Raw genomic sequence first — 19692 nt, forward strand, 5'->3', positions numbered from 1 at the left:
ACCCTGGATGGGATGATAGGCAGCAACAAGCCCCAGAAACAGAAGGGAGGCAGGTTGACAGGTGTGGTGGGCACATCTTCCCTAAGGAGCCATGTCTGGTCCCCCTCGTTTGATATGAACTGGATTAATGACTTCATTATACTGAGAAGATTGTAGTATGGGTGGGCGGGAACATTGCTAAGTGACTTTCGTGAGGTGACAGGGTCTCTCTATGTAGCCCTGGCTGTCCTGGAACTTACAATGAGATTCACAAAACTCACAGAGATCAACCTGCTTCTGCCTCCCGAGTGCTGGGACTAAGGTGTTCACCACCACCCACAGTGACTCGGTAAAAGGCCACATGACTGCCACTTGGACCTAACTGTGTGGAGAGGCCACACCGGTATCTCATGTCCAGAAGACCCTAAACACTTCTTCCACCCCCAGGAACATCACAGGGCAGCTTCTCACTGTCATGAGTATAGTGGTCGCTTGGCAAAGACTCCTGGGACGACATACTGCCCTGGGAATCAACAGTGAGGTCCGGCAGACTGAGTGGTGGACTGGGAGGGTTTGTGGCTTGGATGCAGAGCCTTTGAAGGGGGAGTCATACAGGATCTGAATGGTGGGGCCAGCAACCCAGAGATGGGTGTTGGAAATGGAAACATCCAGGCCCCAGGCCACTGTGGTCATTGGTGTGTACTCTACATGATCGGTTCCCCAGAGAGAGAGAGACCATCCATTATGATTGTGGTATAAAATAACCCCCTGAAGGCCCGTGTGTTGAAGGCTTGGTCCCTTACTGGTGGCACACTTATAGGGCTGATGGGGTCTTAGGGCACTAACGGATTAATACACTGATGTGTTCATCTCGAGCTGATCATAGGTGGGCCTGGCTGGAAATAAGACACCTGACTGGGGTGTGCCTTTGAGCAGGGGTGAAGGTGACAACTGAATACCAGTGGTCTTTTAAGTCCCAGATCTGCCACATGTGCCCTCAGGGTGCCCCTCCCCAAGCTGGTACTAAGTTGATTCCCACTGCTTGAATCCAGAGGGTCTTGGAAGCAGGTACAAAGGACTGGCCTTCCTTGGTGTCCCTGGCCCGTGTCAGCATTGACAATGATTTTTTTGGAGTTCTCGTGTGCTGTCCCCACTCGGCTCCTCTGTAACAGTCTTCACTAAGATGCACTGCTCAAGGCAACTCTGGTCACCTGACCTAGACCTCCCTCTGCAGCCTCCTCTCCTGTCAACAGGCCCTCAGCACACACAGGGTCAGGCACTGTGCCCTCGTGAGACAGCTCTGGAGGGCCCTGTGCTCCGAAAAGGTTAGACATGCAGGGTTAGCATCAAGTAAGGGTGACCAGGGCTGCCTCTCCCTGCTTAGCTCTCCCCCAATCCATCTCCATCCAGGAAGTCCCCATTAACGGCTTGTCTGGAGATTTAAAAGGCTGGCAGGAAGTGCCAGGCGAACTGTCGCTGCCATTAAGTTAATGTTATGGGCCTTTTACAGGTGCGTTAAATAGACGCGGTTATTAACGAGTATATTAAGCCAATTAAAACCAGCCCTCTGAGTGGGGTTTAATGTTGCCTCAGGGAGATGAGAGGGCTTCACTGCACTGCTGCCAGCAGCAGGGCGGGCAGGGAGGGGAGGGCGGAGCTCCACTGTGGGGAGCTAAGTAGTAGAGCTGGGTCAGGGTTACCTTGACTAAACAGACTCAGGCCGCCGGGTGTTCTCACCAGGATGGGGCAGAAGGCTGGGCTCCAGGGGACTTAAGCATGCAATGAGATGCCTCTTCAAGGAGAGTGGGGAGCCGCCATCCCAGAATTCCTGGTCCTGGGCTCCAGATGCCCTGCAGGATCTAGGCCTGTATCATTGAGGTGGCCCAGGGCTCAGGCTGTTTTGGGAGGTTTATACTGGGGCCAGCTTCACTTGACAGGAGAGGGCAGGCCTGCTCAGGAGCCCGGGGCTTAAGGGCCCAGGGCTCAGGGGCAGCACACTTAGAACTGTGCTCCCTGAGGTGGCCCAGTCACCTCCTGACTCACGGGAAGCTCAGATTTCTGAGTACAGGATGGCGCTGTCACAGGAGTGAGGGAGTGGTAATAGCATCCTCTTCCGTCCAGCCCCTGCCCTCCACAGGGGACCAGGAAGTCCCAGGGCACCACCCTTCATCTGCATTCCCCTTCACTGTGACACTATGCCCTTGGAGGTGGCAGCCTCCTGAATGCTCAATTAACGTGACACTAATTAGCTGGTGGCACCAGCAGAATGCCTAATGAGAGCGCTCCGGGCTGGGGGTGGGGGAGACGACTGGGCAGGGGAGAGCAGCTGTTCTCTGGTCTTTATTGGGAAGGACTCAAGCAGTCATGGGGATGGCTGCTTGGCACCTTGCTGGCTGTCCCAGGGACCCCAATCTGCTGCAGGTACTGACCCCTGGTGGTCAACGGAGGATTAGACCCTGGATAATTCCAGGCGCGCTCTGTTAATGGTTGGGGTGTGTGGTGTGTGTGTGTGTGTATGTGTGTGTGTGTGTGTGTGTGTGTCCTATCTCTTGGGGAAAGGTGTGAGGATTAAGTGGGAGACCATTCCGACATGTGAGCACATGGATAAAGCCACGAGATCTAATTACGGTACATCCTGCACCCTCCCCCCCACCACCCTCCTCACCCTCAGGCTGGCTGGAGCTCTGGGGTGGCCACTGTCTCACTTCCATCCTTCCCCACCCTAACTTGCCTGTCCCTCACGATTTTTCACTTGCCCTTCAGCCTGGCTGTTTCAGTCCATACGTGACTCTAGTCTGCACCATGCACACAAGAGTCAACCTGACTCGTCCTTGCCGTGCGTGCCAAGCCTCCTTCTCCGGGTCTCGTGCCCTCTGCCCACTACCAGTTCTGTGTTTCCATCTGCTCACAGTTCAGAAAACAAAATAAGCACCAGAGCTGAGGGTGCAGCTTGGGCAGAGCGGTTGTTGAGTATGGTTCTATCGTATGGTAAGGCCCCGGGGTTCTATCCCTAGCACCGGGAGAAACAAAACACAGAAACAACCCTTAATTCCATTTAAAACAGTATCAAAAATAATAGGGACAAATTTTAACAGAAGAACAAAGTGATCTGAAAGCAATAAAACGTTGTTCAAAGAAATAAAATAAATGGGAAGATATCCCATGTTCATAGACTGAGAGACTCAGGACGGCAGCTGGGCCTCCTTGCAGAAACTAAGAAGCGTCTCCTGAAATTCGGGAATCCGGAAAAGTCCAAACAATTTCTAATTCTGAAGCTTAACGAAGAGTTAAAACAATCAGGCCACTGTGGGTACCAGGCAGAAAGAGAGAGAGGCACCAGCAGGTCAGGGTACGAATTCACATATAACCACTCAGTAGGGAAGAGTGGCCTTTCCAGTGACTGGCGTTGAAGACAGCTCGCTATCTAGATACTGGTGATGAGAACACCAGCTACATTCAAAATAATGAGGCCGGACCATTTCCATATGCAAAGATCAACTCAAGAGTGTAGTCAGAAGCATACAAAGAAAGCTAAAATGTTCCAAAACCCTTTTATTTCTATGTGGTGGAGGAGAGCAAGCCCCACGTGGGCACGGGATGGCAACTCTTCCCACTGTGTGGATCCGGGGCATCAACTCAGGTCTGCAGACTTGGTAACAGCACCTCCACCCACTGCGCTGTCTCACTGGCCTGAAGACTAGAGATGTTCAGAAGAAAACACAGGAGGCAACACAACAGCACAAGTCATACAGAACCTACAAAAGCACCTGACAAGCCAGGCGGTGGTGGCGCACGCCTTTAATCCCAGCACTCGGGAGGCAGAGGCAGGCGGATCTCTGTGAGTTCGAGGCCAGCCTGGTCTACAAGAGCTAGTTCCAGGACAGGCTCTAAAAAAGCTGCAGAGAAACCCTGTCTCGAAAAACCAAAAAAAAAAAAAAAAAAGAAAAAAAAAAAAAAAAGCACCTGACAATGGACATGACGTCACCAGAATGAAAACAGTTTGGTGCTTCAAAGGGAAGTCAGGAAGTATGAGGAAGACAGCTGCATGGCGGGAGAGGATTCCTGCAACTCATGCCCGTGAAGCAGGACTAGGACCACAGAACACACGTGGGGTCCGGATACTCCAAGGGAAAGGCAAGTAACGGAGTTGAAACAGGAAATGCACAGACAGTTCCTCAAAGAAGATACACAACAGCCAAGAAGCGCATGGAACGGATTCAGAGCACTGGAGACTAATAAAGTCTGGGTGCTGGGCCCAGGCACACACCCCAGCACCCGAGAGGCAGAGGCAGATCCCGCCTCCAAACAAAACAAAACGTCATGGGGCTGGAACTCGGGTCCCCCGCACGTACAAGGTAGGAGCATGAGGGCAGCTATCTTCCCCAGCCCCACCACCAGGGAGGCTTTATTAGAACAGTTCTGCCGCTTCATATTAAATCACATCCGGCTGTGTGGCCTATAAGGTCGAGAGCGGCTGTTGGCACGCAAAGGCATGCAAAGTCAGGCAGCCTCTGTGGCAGAACACTGTTAGAGTCACACTCTTGCTCAAGTAGCCTTCTCCCGGATGTCCTATGTCTGACCCTGACACGTGTTCATTTTCTTTTGCTGTCTTGCTGGCTACTAGGACCCCCTGCCCTGAGCAGTTTTTTTTTTCTTTTGACAGAGGGACGGCAGCCCACGTAGAGGTCAGAGGACAGCTTACTGGAGCCAGTTCTCTCCCATGTGCCCCAGGAACTGCCATCAGCAGGCTGGGAAGCAAGCACTTTTACTTGCTGAGCCGACTTGCCAGCCCCTGTAGAAATAAATGCCAGCGGCTGGGGCTGGAGAGATGGCTCAGTGGTTAAGAGCATTGCCTGCTCTTCCAGAGGTCCTGAGTTCAATTCCCAGCAACCACATGGTGGCTCACAATGAGACCTGGTGCCTTCCTTGCCAGCAGTACATTGTATACTTAACAAATAAATCTTTAAAAAAGAAGAAGAAAGAAAAGAAATGCCAGTGGCTGGAAGCTCACCGGGGCAGATCCCACTTGGCAGATCACAGGGAATGCCCAGCAGTAGGGAAGGGTCAGTGAGGCTGAAAGTCTACCGCTCTTGAGTTACATGCCCTTCAGTGTTTCTCAGTCATGGCAAAGACCGGATTGGCTGCCCACCCGTGATGGTTTCCTTCCTTCTTATCCCTGTCATAGTGTCCAATCATTCCCCTAAAGTCACACACACGGTCTGTGTGGGGTCCAGCCAGGACCTGACCCCTTCATCCATCCATCTCGAATCCTGTGGGGGTGGGGGAGGCAAAGGTTCCGGCACAAGCTACCCACTGCTCTTGTGCAGCTGCCCATCCCCCCAATGCCCTTGAGCATAGCTGAGCCCCCCCCCCCCCCCCCCCGTCCCCTGAACCCTCCCTCACCAGCTACACATTACCTCCCTGGGACTCCGCAGAGCCTGTATTTTAGAACACAACTCTGGTGAGGGGCCTACAGAGCTGAGACACAGGGTTCTGGGGGCTGAGCAGGTCTGGTTTGGGACCTTAGGACTGTGGCCAGTTGGGAAGGCTCAGCTCTTAGGCCTAAGGGAGGGGAGGGGACACACACACTCTGTTCTTTTTTTTCAGGTCACTTTCTGCTAGAGATGTAATCTGTGACCATTTCTGGTCCCTTAGGTGTGTTCTGGGCACACGTGGCAGCTGGCTCTTGTCGCAGTTCTTTAAGTCAGGCTACTGTGATCCCCCTAGTACAGGAAAAGGACAGGGTCTCAACTTGGCTCCCTCACCCCCTGTATCTTCTGATGCTACCCATCACAGGTGGCCAGAGCTAGACTTTTTTCTATCCACTTTCTGTCCCTTTGCTTTATAGATGGGGACACAAGTCCCAGGAGACTGATTAGCTTGTCCAAGGTCACGCTGCCCATAGCCTGGCCAAGACCTTCCTACCTTAGTGGTAATCAGCATGGCCCAAAGCTCAGGCCAGCCTTTCCATCCTAAGTTCTGCTTGGGACAAAGAGAGGAGAGGGCTTCACACCTAACACCATACCTAAAGGAAAAAGGCAGGAGTCTCAGCCAGGCATCAGGGCGAGTCTGACAGCAGAGCCTGGAACATAATTCCCTCGTCTCCTTCCTTGTTCCCTCTTGGCTAGACCCCATGTCTTCTTGGGTAGGTACAGACCGGGAAAGGACCAGAGTGGGAAGAGGCGGGCCACGATGGCCTTCTGTGCTCTTCTGTTCCAGTCCCTGCCCAACCAGCATGGTGGCCCACACCTACGATCCCAGCACTTGGAAGGCAAAGGCAGGAGGATGGCCAGGAGTTTATGGTCAACCTGGACTACACGGTGAGACCCTATCTAACAACAACGGCAGATCCTGGGAGAGTGAGACCCTCCTACAAGAACTGAACTGACTAGAAATGTCCCAGATGCTCAGCTGTGTCTCACTGTACCATTACCCTGTGTCGAATGCACAGGCTGCTAAGGCCTGGATGCAAACAAAGACGTATGCTGTAAAGACCAGGTGGGGTGAAAAAAAAACCGTAGAAAAGTCACAATGCACTCACTGAGCAGCAGCATGCACCCCTCAAGGCCCGGAGACACCCCGAATGCAAAGCCTAAGTCCCTCTCTAGTGACAGGATAGGTGGAGGGAACACACTTGGCTGAAAAGAGCACAGGACTAGGAACACAATCACAGAGCCATGCCGCACCTGCTCTGCAGCCCGGCAGCGATGGAGGGGGAGTGGCTGCATCCGTGACACTGCGAAAGTCCCATCAGGACACGGCCTCAGCGTTCCTGAACCATGAACTTCCGGCAGACGGCTGGGCTGGACAAACTCACTTCCTCCAAAGATAAGCCACGCTGAACAAGCGTGAGACCTCATCAGAATAAAGCTCGGGCAAGGTCATGGTTGATGTCAAACCACATCCCCAGAGAAGACTGTCACCAGAGAAGAGATGGCAGTGACAGTCCAGTGCTTCGAGGAGAGACAGACTGCAGTGGAAGATGAACACGAAGCAACTGTGCAAGAGAAGAGAACGGGCCTCAAAGTGCAGGGGGGGAGAGAGGGAGAGCAAGAGGGAACGAGAGAGCAGCATGCACGCACAAGAGCGCAAGCGCAGAGGGGAAGGAGGGAAACAAAGCTAGGAGCCTGGCTTAGAGGCCGCAGTCCTGGGAAAGGGATGAAAACAGGTCAACCCCAAGACAGCTTGGTAAAGTAACTGGATACAGAGGACGTCTAAGTTTGAAAACAAGGTGCAGAGGTGGGGCGAGCGCAGGGCGGCATTAAGTTGCGTTTTCTTTAACCCTCTCAAGTAGAGGTACGTGGAGCATTTGGAAGGTAGGAAATCGTGACTATGGATTGCCCGCGACTGCCCTGCAGCACCCTGGAAGCCAGCTAACTTTAGAAGATGGAGTGGAAGGCTAACACGCTGGTGCGCGGACCCTACTTCTTGAGGACACCGAGAAACAGAAGCAGGAACTGGGATAACGCCAGAGAGGCCGAAGCGAGGGTATTGCTGACAACGGAAGGGACCGGAAGGGACCGAGGGCCCCGTGACAGCGCAGTGACATTCATGTCTTTACTAGACAGGACCAGGAGATGCCATGCGCAGCTGCTGAGGTTGCAGACATGAAGTCAGCTCCAAGGAGCAACCGCAGAACACACTGATTCCGTCATCTTCTTCAGGGAAAATGACACACACAACTCTGCCTGTAAAGTACCTGCCTTACAAACACGAGGACCTAACTTCAGTATATGAAGTCTGGCTGTATTTGAAGGGGAGGCGCGGAGACAAAGGATCCTTGGAGTGCCTGAGCATCCAGTTTTACCAACTGGCGAGCACTGGGCTCAGAGGGAGGTGATGGAGGGCAACAGAGGAAGGCAGGAGGCACACCCCGTATGTAGTAAAGGGGAGCGGTGTGTTAGGATCACAAAGCTTCGTCCAGCTCTACAGCAGGAGAGTCACACGGAAACACAGTAATCCAGAGAACTGGTGAAGGTGTCAAGAGAAATGTGAGCTCAAAAGCAGGCTGAGTATCTTAAAATCTCTTCAGGCCCCAAAGTGTTAAAACAACTTTTTTTTTTTTAAAAGGATTTTCTTTCCATGAAGGTTTACAGGACTAATATCTGCACATTAAACAGTGCCGCAGTATCATTACGGAGTCTACGAGAAGAAACTGTCTGGAACTCATTAGCAGAGGGCGTGTAGCTCCTTATCCTACCTGGTGCACAGAGAATGAGAGCACCCATCAAACCCTGAACCAGACAGGCTCCTTCTGAGTCCTCATCGGAAACACAAAGCAAAACCAAACCGAAGCTTACTTTGTACCACGAAGCGCTGCACAAAAGAGCTGGTATTTTGGGGGGTGATATGCCTCTAGACACAAAAACACTTCAATTAATTTTTAGAGGCATCTCTGATTATAGCATGCACACATGCGCACACACGTGTGCACGCATATACACACACAAATCTTACTTAGATGGACAGGTAGGGCTTGGGAAAATCAAGATGAAGAAAAAAAGTCAGAAATCAAAACTTTAAAACAACTAGAAAGTAAAATTCAAAATACAAGTCTAGACTTTGTGGCCTTTTTCTTTAAAAAAAAAAATAATAAAAATCAAGCTGTCAAGCATACAATGTCAAGCTCAGTGGGTAAAGACACTTGCTGCCAAACCTGAGTCCTGAGTGCAGTCCTCGGGCCCCACGGAAGAAGCAGGGAACTGACTCCTGTGTGTGTCCTCTGAGCCCCACCCCCAGCTGTGGTGCACACTGCTTCTCACACGCACACAGAGAAATGCCATTTTTAAAAGTTAAGTAAAAATCAAAAAACTTAAGTCTCTAACTCAAAAAATAACTTCAAAAAGCAGAAAGATTTTAATAAAGATAAAAGCATAAATCAATGAATTAGAATCCCCGAAAGGGTAATATTACTAATAAATACTATAGGTTGATCTTTGGGGCACGGCAATAGATCACATCATTAGCTAATGTAATCGAGAACGGGGACGAGGCTAGAGGATGGCTCAGCAAAGAGCCTGTGATCCTTCGATCCCACACAGGACAAGTGTGGTGACAAGTGACTGCATCCCAACACCGGAATGCCTGAGGCTCGCTGGTGGCTGAAGCAGCCAGCCGTGGGAACCTGGGGTCCTCTGGCCCTAGAGCTGTGCGGGAAGCTGCACAAAAAACAAAGAGCACTATCTGGCGTCAGGGAGATCAAATTACACCACACTGCTTTGCTCAATCCTATGTATCCTCATCAAAAAACCTGGATCAAATTATGTTTAAAATTCTTTATCAGAGACATTCAAGGAGCAGGAAAATAATTAAAACAATTACCAGAGAAGAAAGAGCAAACAGCATTAAAAGGCTGCCGGCCCCACCGGCACACACACGGGGCCCACCGGCTCACACGCCTGGCCCCACAGGCACACACACTGGCTTAGTTTTACCCTGGAACAGAGCAAGCTTTACAACAATTCCACTTAACTGTCACCAAGCACAGGAGTGAGGGAAGGCTGCAGGTGGCAACAGCCAACAACAAACCAATTGTTCTGATGTGGGGCATGGAAGTAAGGTTAGGGCTATATGACAAGACCCTGTCTTCAAGAATGCTGAAAAACTCTAAAGCAAGAATATTAAATGACAGATCCAAGCCTAAAATAACATCCTGAAGGTATGTTATAGAGAGCGATCCCCCACATGGACCACGTGGGGTTCAACCAGAATGCAAGGATCCTTCAACACAAAGGTGACATCATTGCTCACAGGCTCATAACCTGCACAGCCATCTGGAAATGTCCAAGCCCTGTTCTTGATCATAAACCTTTAATAAAAGGGAGACCGACTCAACTTGAACAAACACTCATTGCGCAGCCGGCATTTCCTTGGCAGAGCTATCTGCACGCTACAGTATTTGGAATGATACATACCACTATCGTCAGCGTTCCAGAGACGACAGCCACACAGTCCCCCTGCTCAACAAAACAAAGATAACATAGGAGCCAGACATGGAGGCCCGGGGCCCACATCTTTAATCCCAGCACTGGGGAGGTTGAGGTTAGCCTGAGCTACATAGCAGGCTCCAGGCCAGCCAGGGCTATGTAGTGAGTGAGACTCTGTCTTAAAACAACAAGCACACACAACCAAACCCAGCACGGTGGTGCACACCTGCAAGTCCAGCTCCCTGAAGGGAGAGGCAGCATGATGAATGCATTCTCACTTAGACAGCGAGTCTGAAGCCAGTCTGGACTGTACAAGGCTGCTCTCAAAAAGCATTAAATTCTCATTTTCACTGAGTACTGTAAAACGGGTGAGATTAAACTGGAAAGTCCTTTTAGCAGCAGGATGCAAGGTGGCAGGGGGCAGCAGCGTTCACAGGATCAGCCTCTCTAAGCAGGAAGTCCTGCATCAAAAAACACTCTCCTCTCCGGAAGCAAACTGGCCCACAAGCGTGCTGGAGCTAAAGGCAGTGGCTGCTAGAACATTCCCAGGGACACAGGAGGAGTGTGAACACACAGGTATGCCTTGGGGCACAGGAGGAGTATACAGGCATGCCTCGGGACACAGGAGGAGCATACAGGTATGCCTCGGGACACAGGAGGAGTGTGAACACGCAGGCAGGCCTCGGGACACAGGAGGAGTGTGAACACGCAGGCAGGCCTCGGGACACAGGAGGAGTGTGAACACGCAGGCATGCCTCGGGGCGTGGGAGGAGCATAAAGGCATGCCTCGGGACACGGGAGGAGTGTGAACACACAGGCATGCCTTGTTTTCGGAGGGAAAGAGCGTTATGTGACTCCTGGGATCCATCGGTCAAGGTGTGCAGTTGCACCATGAATGCCACCCTTAAGGAAGTGGGTCCTCGGGTCGGAAGGCAAATAAACAAGGATACCATGGAAATCTGGAGTGGGTTACTAAGGAGTATGAAGCTATCCGTGTTACCAGTGCTGCGAAGTGGCTGACCTTGGAGAACCAGCCACACCGGGCCAGCCCCCTGGCTCAGCAGGTTAAACGGCTGGCTACCAAGCCCAAGGGCCCTGAGTTTGATTTTGGGGACCCACACGATGGAAGGAGATAAGTGATTCCCACAAACCATCCTCTGACCTCCCCATGTGCCTGGCGACACGTGTGTATGTGCTCACACATAAAATAAATAAATGTAATTACAGAAAAAAACAACCACAAAAGAGCATGCACGGCGCGAAAGTCAGTTGTGACAGAACTTCTCCGTGGAGCTGAACTTCTCCGTGGAGAAGGGGCGGAGGGAGGCGGCAGCTGTCGCTGGGTCTGAGGCTGTGTGACTGCTGATGCTAATCAGCTGTGAGTCTGCCCAGAGATCACTGCTGGCTCAGTAAACTCACCAGTTTCCAACCCTCAGCAACGAGAGCAGCCGGCTGTGGTAGTGTGACCCTGTCCTGGCATCAGGAGGTCAAAGTCATCTTTGGTTACATGGTGAGCTCAAGGCTAGCCTGGGCTACACAAGGCCTTGCCTCAAAACAACAACAACGAAAAGAATGAAAACAAAATGGGGTGGGGTGGATAAATACGGATGAGCCTGGTGGACCTAGCCAGATCAGTGGCAAGAGATGTTGCTTAGTATGAATGAGGACCTGGTTCAGTCCCCAGAGTCGCCAAACAGAAAGGAAAGAGACCAGTACCTGCCTGATTCTGATCACACTAGATCTCAACCTCACACTTTAAACCAGTAAAATTACAAAACAATTTGTTTTAGTTTTTTTGATACAAGGTTTCTCTACATAGCCCTGCTGTTCTGGAACTCACTATGAAGACCAGGCTGGCCTTGAACTCAGATCTGCCTGCCTCTGCCTCCTGAATGCTGGGGAAATCTTTCTAATACTGTAAAAAGAGAGAACCCTTTTCAATCAGGGAAGTCATCTTCTTTTAAACAAGAGAGTGGAAGGAAGTTTGGGGAGATGGTTTCCCTTTAGAAAGTAGTCTGGGGAAGGGTCTCCTAAGTCTGACTTAAACCCAAAGCCACAAAGAGGAGCTCTGGTGAACTGGGGTAGAATCTAAGACAAAAGACAAACCAGGGGAGACATGCTGTTCACATGTCACATACAATGGCTCCCACAGGTAACAAAGATGGACAAAAACCAGCACCCCATCAGAAAACAGCCCAACAGACGCACAGGATGTTCAAAGCGAGGTCTAATACAAAGACACTGAATTTGTGTTATCTGAAATGAAAACTACACAGTAAACCCACTGCCCAGGGGCCAGAGCCTGTCCTGGTGGCCACGACCATGTGGGGAAGTGGTCCTTTACATGGCTGCACACTGTCCCAGGGTGTAACCCTTAAGGCTGCCAGACCACACCCACCAGAATGATGAAGGGTCTAAAACAAGCCCTGACGCCGTATCTCCTCTTCCAGAAGTTTCCCCACGCTGCATTCACACCTGGTGACAACACCGGGTTTATTGCCACCATCGCTTCTCAGATCAACAAGCTGTGGACAGTTTAAAGAGAGGGCTGCCCAAATAAATTATGGCTCATCCTCGCCAGAGAAAGGGACACGGAAAGAGGCAGCTCTCTGGCAGGTGACCTGGAGGATGGATGGCCAAGTGAGGTGCTGGACCGCAAGCATTTGCCAAAGCACATAAAACATCTGAGGGCACACAGGAAGTGGACACCAGCTGCCTCTGAGGGGTGGGGCTCCGGTCTCTCCTTCCATCCTTAGGAACGACGGACAAGAATTCTGCTTTCAGGGTAAACAAATAGTTGAAGCAGCAGCAACAGTGTCGTGTAGACAGCTGCTTCCAGGCTGCAGGGCAGAGGCCATGTTGCGCCTCACTGGAGACCCATGTCCCATCTCTACTTTCTGTCATGAAGTATGCAGTCCAGTCTGGCCTCCCTCCTGAGTGCTGGGGTCACGTCCAGAACTCTGACGTGGAGGCATGTGGTGGGTGTCTCCCTGGGGGATGAGCCCAGGCCTCCCAAGGTATCTCAGGGTAGAGGTTCTGCATGAACACCCCAGCAGGGGTCACGCTGGACACCCCAGCATGGCCCACTCTGACCTGAGGAGCAGAAACCAAGTCCCAGGAATCAGAGTGCACAGAGGAGGGAACAGGAGGCAGGGGAAGGGTCTCACTCACACTTGCGAAGCTCAAGGCTCTTGCTGGGGCAGGCCAAGTGTTGGCTGGGTGGGTCCTGAGTCCTCTGCAGGCAGGCCAGCATGACTGAGCTGGGAGCCCCAGGTGGGGCACGTTCTGCAGCAGGGTTCCTGGAAGAGGGAGACGAGACACTGGTCACCAAGAGCTGCTCCAAGCAACCTCCCACCCTCCCCAGCACCCCAACATCAGAGACCGTTGTTTTTAGACCTCTCTCTTCTGTAGTCCAGGCTAGCCTACAGCATATGTTCCCCAGCTGCTGGATCGGGGGGTGCCACCATGTGTACCTCGGGCCAGATGTTCAGAACAGACAGACATTCTATCTCCTTCCGATGGAGAAACTGAGGCATCCGTAGGTGCCACAAAGCCATCACAGGACAGGTTCAGAGGTGGCCCTCCACCACAACAAAGCTAGAACTCATGAGCCTCACAAACCCTTAGCTAGCTGGTGTGTGGGTCACAGCCAACTGTTTCAGACTCCCATTCCTCTGTCAAGCTGTGCTTTGGCTGGTGGCAGACCCCGGCTCTCTCATAATCCTGTAACAGATTTAGCCCTAGCTCAGGGGTCATCTCTGCGGTCCATACAGGAGTACTCAGGTAGAACCAGTAGGTACTGTGTCCCTGATACCTTAAGTACTGGTGTGGCACTGTTTGGGGTGTTCTCACGGTACCCTGGAGGAGTGTCGGGAAGGTGTACTGAGGAGGAGGCTTGGGGTGCTCACTCCAAGTAGGAAGGGTTGGCCAGAGTCACCCACAGCAGCCCTTAGACGGCAGCTCAGATGGGTCACCCACAGCCCGTTTTGCTTTTCACCTCACCAAGTCAGACGCCAGGGGTAGTGGGGCACAGGAAGTTCATGTGTCCCCACAATGCCTGCCTTCCTGAGCACTGGGGCCAGGACAAGCCAGTCCCCAGTGGGGACCCCCATTCTCTCTCCTCAGCCTGGGTACCCCGAGGTCCTTGTGCCCTCCCCATCACCACCCATCCCTGTCCCTCGCAGCCAGCCTGGGGTGCCTCCATCCTGCGCCAGTTGCAAACGAGGAGGGGCTGTTTAAGGGGAGAGAGGGGAGGTATTTAATACTAAACAGGTGTCTGAGGCCCAGAATTCTGCTGCTTCTGATAATGAAGTATTCATGAGCAAAGCCTTTTTCACCACTTTCTTAGGATACTAATTTCACAACAAGCTCCTTGTTACGGCGCAATTATTCCAATCTTGTGTTCCCCGAGACGGTGGCAGCCTCCCGTCTGTCCTGGCCTCTCGGTAAATGAAAGACAATCACATAACCACCTTTCATTATGCTCTATTTTACTTTCAGCAGAGGTACCCGTGAGTAAAGATTTCCTCTGAAAGGGACTTTTATTCATTTTCAAAACCAATTTTCTCCTATTACTGTCTATAAAAAAAAAAAGAAAGAAAGAAAAAAGAAAGAAAGAAAAAGGAAGTGGGGGGATGGATAGATGTGGGGGAGGGTGGGATGCTCTTCCCCTCCCCCAGTCCCAACACAGCGAGGCAATAAAAGCAGCAATATCCACTTCTCGGCTTTGATTTCTGGTAATTTTAAAATATGCCATTACAATCAGGCAGAAATGACACAGCTTAAGAAGGAGTGAAGTGCAGCTTATTGCGGGCTGGAGTCCTTGACGGCAGAAAGCAGGGAGGCTCTTCAGGGACCCGGGATGGGAGCAGGTGGCAGAGACAGGCCTGCCTAGGCTGCCGCCGCCGCCGCCGCCACATGCCACAGTCCGGCCTTGAGGCCACAGTCCACCCCATTTGCACGGAGTGTGCTGGTTTCCACACAATGCAGGTGCTCACTTGTGCACATGCAATATATACCTGTGTCACACTGCATCACACGAGTGGGGTCCCTGGGGATGCAGGACTGGTACACAAACAGGTGAGAGGCTGGTGGCGCCTGCTTGACCCCGCCCACTCCCCTCCCCGCCCCCTTCATCATAGCATCTGTTTCCTGCCACCCTGAAGCTCAAAAACCTGCCTATGCTCTTCTCTTCACAGGTGATGCTGGACTGGAGGGCGCAGAACCTGGACCCCCCTCCCGGGGGGGGGGCTGTCTGGCTACCACAAACCAGGCAGCCCTCGGCTAGGTGGAGAAAGGCCAGAGCCTAGAGTCCCCCAGTCCCTGTACTGGCTGGGAAGTGCTCTCTGGCTTATAAAAGCCATTTCATTATTCTAGGGTCCTAACCCAGGTGCAAAAGGCCAGAGTCCCACCTCACTCCAGGATGAAGGCATCCTGGCGGGCACCCACCCTGGCACACGTGCAGCTAAACACGGGCATGATGGGCTGCAGCTATTGACTGGGGGCAGCCCGCCTGCTGTGGTACTCCTGCCGCCCAGGGCCTCCTGTCTCCAGAGCTGGGATGTTCAGCAGCCCGAGGGCCATGGGGGCCACCAGGCTGGGGGGAAAGCATGACTGATGGCCGGTTCTGGCTCCCCTCAGCTTCTCAGGGCAGTTCTTCAGGTTCCACCTCTGGAGGACACCACAGCCTAGGACACCAGCTTCACGGGGAAGTGCAGGGGGCTTCTCGGCATCCACAAGTCTCCCAGATCACCATCCATTCTGCCCACCCCTGTGTCCTGCTGTGGGGACTGGGGAGGGATAGTTCTCAGATGAGCCAGGGGCCAGCTTGGCCTTTAAATTCTCCCAACATAACACAGCCTTCTCTGCCTGACCCAGCTTAGCCCAGCAGCCCAGTCTCTCAAGGCTGCCCCAAGGCCCTCCTTCTGGCTGCCTCAGACCTCCACGGCACCTGCTCTACCCTGGGCCTGTGGCACTGTCCCCAGCCATGTTAACTTAGGGCTGTTTCAGAGGGCTTGGCTGGCCATCTGGGTGTCCCTCACCACAGCCCTAACCACACTGAGTCAACTTCATGTCTATCCATCTCCGCTGGACCGTGAGTGTCTATGGGGCAAGGGCCACATGTTATTTGTTTCCATTGCCCCAGTGTCTGGCCAGGAAAGTAGATGTTGGGGAGAAGACTCCACACGAGTGTGTGCTTCTCTTAAAGAAGACCTGAGTGTGGTTTCCAGCACCCATGTCCCTCCAAGTCCAGGAGGTACATACACGGCACACCCTCACACGGACACGGCACACCCTCACACGGACACGGCACACCCTCACACGGACACGGCACACCCTCACACGGACACGGCACACCCTCACACGGACATGGCACATGTATACACAAAGCATACCGTCATACAGACATGGCACACTGTCACACGGACAAGGCACATGTATACACACAGCACACCCTCTCAGACATGGCACATGTATACACATCACACAGACATGGCACACCCTCACACGGACATGGCACACCCTTACACAGACATGGCACACCCTCACACAGATATACAAATAAAGTAAAGCTAAGGCATCCGATGGATGGTGCATCAAAAAATCTGGTTATTGTGAGATGAAAGCCCAGAGACATCAACGGTCTGGCACAAAGATACATAGCAAGCCAGGAACAGGGCTGCAGTGGGCACCTGAAACACTCATGCCTGCCTTCTCCTTGCCCGGCCTCACCCCATCTGCAGATGGTGGGTCCCTCAAGCCTCCAGCACAGAATCATCAACGTCGGGTCCAGCCGGAGGCCATCTGGAGAGCAAATCGGACTGTTTATAAAGCTCAGGCCTTTTGTGACTTTGATAATAAAGGGGGGCGGGGGAGGGGAGGGGAAATGTCATAAGCCTCAATGATTAGAATGCTCTGGCCCCATCCCTGACGTGGGGGCTGATAAGACGTCTTATCTGGGAGACACCCAAGGAAAAGGTCCGCTCCACCAGATAACACCCCCAGCTGTCAGTGTGCCCTTTCACAGCTGGACTGCAGATAAGGGGCCGTCACAGGGGAGGGAGGAGGAAAGAAACTTTGAGCCGAGAATTATGCCTGATGCCTGAGTGGCAAACAAGGAGCCAATGCTGGCTAAGGGCTGTCTTTAGAGTTGTCTTGGGTAAGAAGACGGCTTTGCTACCTTCTGTCATTGATCCCTCTGTGTCTGGCTGCAGGGGGCGACAGGGAGTCCCAAGAGGTGGGAGCGAGGCCCTGAACTAGCAAGGTGCTGGGTACTGAGGACAGCACTTAGTGCTTGCAAAAGCCCTCGGCATCCAGATCTGAGTGCATGCCGTCCCTCAACCTAACTGCCATGGCAGCCGTGGCTAGAGGCTGGTTTTAGCTCCCTTTCACACAGCAGGAAATGGCCACAGCGTGTCTGTGTGTGTGTGTGGGGGGGGAGCAATGTACACAAACTCAGATGGAGCCCAGGGGTGTCAGATCCTGAGCCTCAGGCCACTATATGGCAAGTCCATCACAGTTGGGAGAATCCCAGAAGCCCCCAGCTTCAGTCAAGCCCACAATCCGCTTGGGTTCTACCCTGAGAGGGGTTGGGAAGAGAAAGGAGGCACAGAAAAAGGCCTCCCTGGAGGCCACCCCCACATCCCACAACCACCCAACAGAACATAGCAGGTGTGCAGTGCAGCAGGTAGAACCCTGCCCTCCCTCAACCCACTCGGGCACTTGGGCAGTAACACGTGAGAACACTTTCTGGGGGCCATCCCTAGCCACATATGTAAGCATGACCTGCCACAAGGGCCTAGGGTACCACCCACTCAGAACTACCAACCCACCCCCCCACACCCCCACACCCCCACATCCCCCCTCCCAGGCTGTTATCCAGCATAAGCCGAAGACAGATTGCCCCAGCCTCCGATCCCTCGTAGGGAAGACACGCCCACCTGCCCGGCTGTGGCCTGTCCCTGGAGGAGGGCGGACGTGGAGAAAAACCTGGGTTCTGGGGAAGGTGTGAGTCCATGAGGCCCAGCTTCAGCTGCTTCCAGCCTCCATCTCTGCCTTTATCTAGAACCGCCTACGCAGCAGCACGTCCCTGCGGCTCTACTCAAGGCCAAATACAGGCCTGAAGAGGAAGGTCATACCAGGTCCAGCGGGGTGAGGAGTTCAGAGGAGAAAGGCAGCCCCAGGGAGCTATGGTGGCAGCAGTTAGGCAAGGGCTCGGCATAGAGGGCTGGGTGACCCTGAGGATGTACAGCGGCCCTGGATGAAACCAGATGTGGGAGCACGTCACCCTTTGACTTTTCAGAACAATCCACAGTACCAGCTATATGTGAGACCCAGGGCTGGGTTCCTGGCCTGTTATCATATAAAAAGATGCAGTTCCTATCCCTGAAGGCAGCAGAACCCAGAGTGGAAGGAAGAAGCCGGGAACACTGGGAGTTCACACAGGCTCTGCTTTACCTGTCAGAGAAGGCTCCTTTCTCTCACACTGTCCTGGCCATGCGGCTGCCCTCTGCACACAGGAAGAGCCCTGCAGTGGTGAGAGGCCCAGACCCAGAAGGAGACGCAGTTGGTGGTCCTGGGGTTAAAGCCTGGCTGTGTGGCTCTGAAGAGCACCATCCCCTCCACGATCCAGCCCTCAGAAAATGCCAGCCAGCCCACGGCAGAGACGTGCCAAGGGTCCCCAGCCTGCATAGACCCCACCGGGACTCCTCTCCGCCTCACTCTCCCTCCTCTGTGTCTCCCTGCCTGACCCCCTCGGCCTCCCCGGTCATGTTCTTGGTCTCTCTTCCCATCAGTCTCTCTTAGAGGCAGCCAGGGCACAAGCCCACCCCACCTCCTTCCTGCTGTTCCCTCCCCCACCCTGGGTTCCCAGAGCCCAAGGCCTTCCAGGGGACCCTGTTAATAATTAAATGTTAATCTAAAAAGCAATTTGAGCTGCGGCTGGGCAGATCTGGTTAGAGATTACATTAGCATGGAGGAGGCCAGGGTAATTTTCTTTAACCCCTCTCTCCATCTCTCTAGCCGGGGAATCTTCAAGTCACGGGGTAGGCGCTGCTGATTAAACAGGCCCAGGGCTGGGCTATGGATAAGGTACCTGTGAAAAGTGATTATTTCCTACCGCCAATTGGGCTGGCACAAGGAGGGGATTGTCACTCTTTTAAGGGTGGAGGTGGGGGTGGGGGAGCCCCTTGGACAGGAGCCTCGTCTGCAGGGATTACTTCCCCCACCGCACAGGCCAGAGGCACCTAAGATGCCCAGCTCCATGGGCTCTTGTCTAGCTCCATCCGGTCCTTTCCTGCTATTTCTAGCTTCCTGTCTGGGGAGGGCACTGGAGCCAGGGAAAAAATGAAAGCTAAAGTGGCAATCTCGAAATCTGGATGTAGGCAGAGCGCTTGGGTGGGCCTCTGTGCTGGCTGGTTTTACGTCAACTTGACACAAGCTAAAGTCACTCGGGAAGAGGGAGTCTCAACGAAGGAAATGTCTCCAGGAGACTGGCCTGTAGGCAAAGTCAGCCGTGCACTTTCTTTTCACTGATTGAGGTGAAAGGGCCTGGCCCATGGTGGGTGGGGCCAGCCTGGGCCTCTGGTCCTGCGGTGAATAACAAAGCAAGCTGAGCAAACCTGGAAGAGCAAGTGAGTAACTTCTTCCCTCAGCGATGGAGTCTGTTGAGAGTTGTAAGATAAACCCTTTCCTCCCCGCGTTGCTTTTGGTCATGGCATCACTACAGCCACAGGAATACTAAGCCAGCTTCTCCTGTCACAAGGCTCTCTCTCCTCTGCACAGACCC

General features: G+C 53.0%; 1 protein-coding gene across 1 annotated transcript in view; it reads right to left on the reverse strand.

Moving 5' to 3' along the window:
* Fam222a (family with sequence similarity 222 member A) overlaps positions 1-19692 on the reverse strand; it is a 45871-nt gene that overhangs the window by 5914 nt on the left and 20265 nt on the right. The window contains exon 2 of the mRNA XM_038346242.1: positions 13077-13204. Coding sequence (XP_038202170.1) covers positions 13077-13158 — 82 coding nt within the window. The 5' untranslated portion in view covers positions 13159-13204. The remainder of the gene's footprint in view (positions 1-13076; positions 13205-19692) is intronic.

Source organism: Arvicola amphibius, chromosome 10 (assembly GCF_903992535.2).
Source record: "Arvicola amphibius chromosome 10, mArvAmp1.2, whole genome shotgun sequence".
Taxonomy (NCBI): Eukaryota; Metazoa; Chordata; class Mammalia; order Rodentia; family Cricetidae; genus Arvicola; species Arvicola amphibius.